Genomic DNA, 5,869 nt, shown 5'->3' with positions numbered 1-5,869 from the left:
CACCAACATCTGAGACCCATTGCAACTCTAAGGTATGAGAAAAGGTAATTTTTGAATCCCCCTTCCCATGAAAAAAAGTCTACTTATTTGCATTATTGTTTCTTCATACGTAGACAAACAATGATGTAAGTGAGTAGACTTTCTATTCAAGGAAAGCGGGATTCACAAATTACTTTTCCTCCTACCTCAGAGTTGCAAAGGATATCAAATAGAGGTGATTTTGGGCTGATAAATTGGCTAGGATTAGTATTAACATGTGTCAAAGTAAGAACCCTCATAACCCACCCTAATCGGCTCAATCATGCATGCAAACTTCTGTAGTCGTTTTGTCATCAGTATATAGGGTTAAATGTTGCATCCTTTTTTCCAGAGACCTATGCATTATATACATAAGAAATTAAAAATGATATGATGGTCAATAAAATTCCAACAAGAAAACAAAGAAAAATAAACAGCGGCTGTTATGTGAAGCACGAGCATAATATGTCCAACGAATGCTTGAAGGTTTTCAAATCTTTTCTGGAACCTCAGGATTGCAAGTGTGGGTACCATGGGTGGAAGGTTAGAAATAAATCTATTTGACAAGGAGATATCAAACATAGAATTAGACAACCTATAAAGCAAAAAGACTCACAATCCAGGAGCAATAGATGAGTTAAAGGATCCAGTGAGGGGCAAGTGGCCAACCTACATTAAGGAAAGACCTTTTATGTCAGCTTTCTTGGCAAGGATTCCTTTCGAGGGCATCTAGTTTGATTCGAACACGTTGCATCATGGGCAGCATATTCGACCAATAATGAGGCTCATCTGACAATTAATGCAGACTTACTATTGGATCAAGATTCACTGCAAAATACTTTGAAATAACAGTACTGACAAATTTTCCTAAAGGCTCACGATGGTCAACATTTTCATAAACTTTCCATATAACCTAAAAGATGTAAAGAGCTGGAAATTGTCAGTGAATTAGTTAAATACTACCTTAATTGATTTTATCACGAGGTTTATGCTCTTGCGAATACTACCCATTGAAAAACAAAACTTATAAAAAAAAGGTGAAATTTTGATGAAAATTACCCACTTTTTATTTCTTCCGGAGAATTACCGTTGTGATTTCTTTATTGTCCTTGTTAAATTGAAATTTGGGTTTCTTTGTTTTAATGTGAGTATTAGTGAGAATTTTGGAAAATGATTACTCATACTCTATTGATTGGTAAAAAGAAAAAAAAAAAAAAAAAAAAAAAAAAAATCTCACTAAGATCTATATTATGATTCCGACAAATGCACAATTGTCGACAACAATGCCTGGAAAAAAAAACAGAAAACTTGAAATCAATCTATCACAAAATTTTGGGAAAATTGGGGGAAACTGAAAAATTTGGTTAAAGAAGGGTGGAATTACCCCAAGCTACGTCAGGATTCCAATGATTCGCTGGTTGATGCGGAAGAAGAAGAGGCGGCACCGATCAGCCGGTGGCCTGGTTGCATCAACCTTCATCAAAGATGTAAAGATCTTACCTCAACTTTAATGGAGGAGACAAAGGTTGGAGGAAAGCTAGCAATGGAGTGGGAAGAGAGATGGGAAAGCTGAGAAATCAGAACCAAATGAGTGAAAGAGAGTGAAAACGGGAAAGATGAGCATCACCTTAGCTTGCTGACTCAATTAATGGAAACTAAATGAAACCAGATAAATTTACATTGCATGTGAAAGCTTCTGAACAGTAGAAGAGGGGAAGCTTATGAACAGGGAATTATGCTACAATATGCCAGTCTCCAACCCTTCAAAAACCCGAGTATGTGATACTGTTCAAAGGAATAGTGTTTCTTGAAATTACCCTCAGTTGTGGATTTGACAAAATTACCCTTTTTGGTTAGTTTCTTGCGATTGACTTTGAACAATGAGAAAGTTGCTTAATTTCCTCTTCCTATCCCGAATTTCCTCACATCCATTCATCACTTTGACTACATTTCCATTCCCATTTTCAGTTTTCCACACCACTCAATCTGTAAGTGTTGAACAGTATTTATAAGTGAATAAAATATTAAAATGATAAATTTAAGATTATTAGATGCTTGTTTATATTCATATTACTTTACATAATAAAATAATAACTTATATATATTACTTTGTATAATTGCTTGATTGGTATTGAATCTAGAAAATTAGCATCCAAGCAATCAACAACCATTAATGTATGATTAATGTCTTATAAATTAAATTACATATTATTGTACAATTACTTTAGAATAACATTCTATGGGAAAATTAAGTATGAAACTTACACATAGAAAGAGTTTTAGGGTGATGAATCATGACACATAAGGTGACACATAGCACTCTTGAGGCGCCAAATCATATTGAAGAAACTATGGCACATTGTGATGGCTTGTTGTCCCTTTAAATTTTAATAATATTATTGATCACGTGTTTTGAATTATCGAATGCATATCTCCAGTTGTTTTTTGTCAACTCACTTTAATGCTTATTGGGTCAAACCAAAAAACTCTAACCATCCATTACTACTTATGTATAAGTAAAAAATTATAATGTGGGATCTTTTTAGAATCGTTTCATAATTTACTTTTCTTTGTAAACAAAAATGAAGTATGTAATTGGTCAAATGCGCATTAGAGATTGCACAAATTGCAAATGAGTATAACAAAAAGAATAGATCAAGAGAGTACTATGTAAGTATTTCTTGTTTTATTTTTTTTAGTAAATAAACCAATTCTGTAAAAAGTCTGCAGAATTTGTTCAGTCTCATTGATGATGAAATTTGGGTATAAGTTCTTTTTTTTTTTTTTTGGGTATAAGATTTATAGACGTCTGTTGGTCTCAGTTAGCATAATTATTAATTAGGCTTTTGGCCATTGTAATAGATATATAATATAATTTTTTTCTATATAATATATTTTTATTAGAAAAAATTGAGGGTTACCACGTAAAATTTCCTTATAATGTAGTATATGCTTACATTAATTCTTAATAATTACTAATATAATGAGAAAGAGAGTGAAAATGTGTAGGTATAGGTGTCAAAATCACACCCGACTCGACCCGAAAAATATCCAAATCAGATTTGATTTCGACTCATGTGGACACAATAATATAGTATGAGTTTACTTTAAAAGTTGACCCATCCTAATTCAACCTCATCATCAGATCCGATGCGATCATCTGAATTGACACCTCTAAGTGTGGTGCAAGTCTAGTGGCGGATCCAGACAATGACGGATCTAGAAAGGTACAAGGGGTAGCACATGCTACCCCTAAAAAATAAAAAAAAATAAAAAAATAAAAAAATAAAAAAAAAAAAAAAAAACTGTTGATCAAAGAGACATGTTATTATGGACATTGGGTCTCTTTGATTCAGCCACAACAAAGCTTGTACTTTCTATGTTTGCATAACTAATTATGTATTCAACTATTTTATTTTTTTTGAGTCTTTCGTTTAATTTATGAAAAACCAAGTACTAGAATTTATGATTTTTAAATTATAAAATAAATATATACTTATATTTTAATTATTTTTATCTATTGTAAATGATATCAATCAATTTTTTTTTTTTTTTTTTTTTTTTTGAAATGATGAGTAGCTTATTATTCTTAACAACTCTTTCATTTGATGAAATTCGTCCCATTCTATTGCACTTTTATTTCAATACACATATTTAGTAAGTAATTTATTCACTACGAAGTATTTAGTTTTATATGATGAGTAAAGAAATTAATAAAATTTATAGAATATACTAGTATAAATTACCAAATACAAAGTAGTATTTAAACTTATGATATACGAAGATAACGGAGTACATAGAAAGATAATCTATTGAACATATAGAGTACTTTTTAATTTAATCATTGTATTATATTGATAACTAGAATATAAATTATGCCATATTTGTAAAATGAAAATTTATCTAGCAAAATAAATGTTAAAATTTTAAAGGCTAATTAATTTGATTTAAGTGAACAATTGTATACATACACTAAAAAAAATATTTGTAATAATTTAAAGTATAACTAATTACATTTACTGTAATACCTTGTGTGTTGACCCTTATGGTTTTGATGAACAAAATGACAAACTCGACTAATGTTAGATAATTTAGAGTGTTGTATGGTGCGCGCTCGAGCCCATGTAAAACGCGACCGTGCCTGGTAGGCGCGGCCGCGATGAGAGCACGCCTAAACCGCGTACCTCTCTGGATTTCAGCATGGAAGATGAAAGTGAGAGGCGCAGCCGCTCAAGTTTTGGCGCGCCCGCACTGCCTGGTGGCGTGCACGCGCCCCTGGTCGCGCTCAAACCGCGCCCCTCACTGGAAAATTTCATCAAACGCATATTCTGGGTAGGAGTGTTCGCTCCTGAAAGAGGAGCGCCCACTCCTCGTTGTGGCGTGTCCGCGCCTTGTTTGTCGCGCCCGCGCCATTAGCCAGTTTTGCGGTTATTTGCTAACAGTTGACCCTCATATAAAAGGGATTTTCGTGAATACGAAAATGATATAGAAGAACAGAAAAATATTCAAAGCATTTTGTTCATCCTCTCCATAAAATAATTCTCCTATTCTCTTTCAATCTTCTTGCAAACTATTGAAAGATTGACCTCTTGAAATTTAGCCTTCCTTTGTGAATTAATCATCCTTATTTGTTTCTTTGTGCTAAGAACGAATTGAGTGTCTTTTGTATCTCAAAGAGAATTTCCGTTTAACCCAAGCACCGTTGTGGGGGAAATTAATCTCTTTAGGAAAGTGTATACACGCCTAAGACATTATATCAAGGTTTGAGACTCAAGTGGTCACCAGTATTCTCGTGTTCATGTTCGTTGAAAAGGCTTGGAAGTGAGGCAAGTTTGTAATCTTTCACATAGGATTTGTCATTTGAATTTATGTAATTCATTGATTAAACATTGCTTTGCCTGTAATACTTTGATTAGTATTGGAATTATGTATGATTTGATTATTGTACATGTTTAGGTTTGTTCCCACAATTGTTTAAATATTTACTTGTTGTAATTGTTGTTAAGAAAACCTAACAATCTAAAGAGATTAAATTTTGAAAAACTTAGCAAGCATGTCTAGTATGAAAGAATTAACCACAATTTTTGTCAAACTTAAGAAGTTTGATGGTGTGGAGTTTAGGAAATGGAAGAAGAAGATGTATTTTCTTCTTACATCCTTAAATGTAGCCTATGTAATTAGTACTCCAAGGCCTAATGAACATGAGAATGAGACCTTGGAATCTGTCCGGGAAAGATCGAAGTGGGACAACGACGATTTCATATGTCGTGGTCACATCTTGAATGGGATGGAGGATGATCTTTTTGATATCTATCAAAATGTGGAATCAGCTAAGGAGCTTTGGGAGTCTTTGGAAAGCAAGTATATGGCAGAGGATGCTTCAAGTAAGAAATTTCTTGTTAGCAATTTTAATTATTATAAATTTGTTGAGGGTCGATCCATTATGGATCAATTTCATGAATTGCAACGTATCTATGGTAGTCTAGAACAACATGGGATAACTATGAATGAGTTGTTTGTTGTTTCTAGTATTATTGACAAATTACCCCCTAGTTGGAAAAATGTTAAACATGATTTGAAACACAAAAAGGAGGACATGACATTGTCTGGTTTGGCCACCCATCTTCAAATTGAAGAAGGGATTTGAGCCATGGAAGGTGCTAAGGATGGAAATCCTAGCACATCTACCATTAATATGGTAGATGAGGGAAGAGCTAGTGTATCTACTAGTGGAAACAGAAAGAATTTTAGTTCTTTTAAGAACAAGTCCAATAAGAAATTGGCAAGTAACAAGTTTACTTGTTGGGAATGCGGTAAAGCTGGTCACCGCAAGAAGGACTGTTATTCTTTC

General features: G+C 33.3%; 1 protein-coding gene across 1 annotated transcript; it reads left to right on the top strand.

The window, feature by feature from the left end:
- Positions 1-5,080: 5,080 nt before the first annotated feature.
- On the top strand, positions 5,081-5,665 carry LOC110702840. Its single transcript, XM_021880583.1, has one exon. The coding sequence runs from the start codon at positions 5,081-5,083 to the stop codon at positions 5,663-5,665; it is 585 nt and encodes a 194-aa protein (XP_021736275.1).
- Positions 5,666-5,869: the final 204 nt, after the last annotated feature.

The sequence above is a fragment of the Chenopodium quinoa genome, unplaced genomic scaffold, assembly GCF_001683475.1.
Source record: "Chenopodium quinoa cultivar QQ74 unplaced genomic scaffold, ASM168347v1, whole genome shotgun sequence".
In the NCBI taxonomy this organism is placed as follows: Eukaryota; Viridiplantae; Streptophyta; class Magnoliopsida; order Caryophyllales; family Amaranthaceae; genus Chenopodium; species Chenopodium quinoa.
Note: the sequence above shows the minus strand (reverse complement) of the source record. Positions and strands in the feature narration are given on the sequence as shown.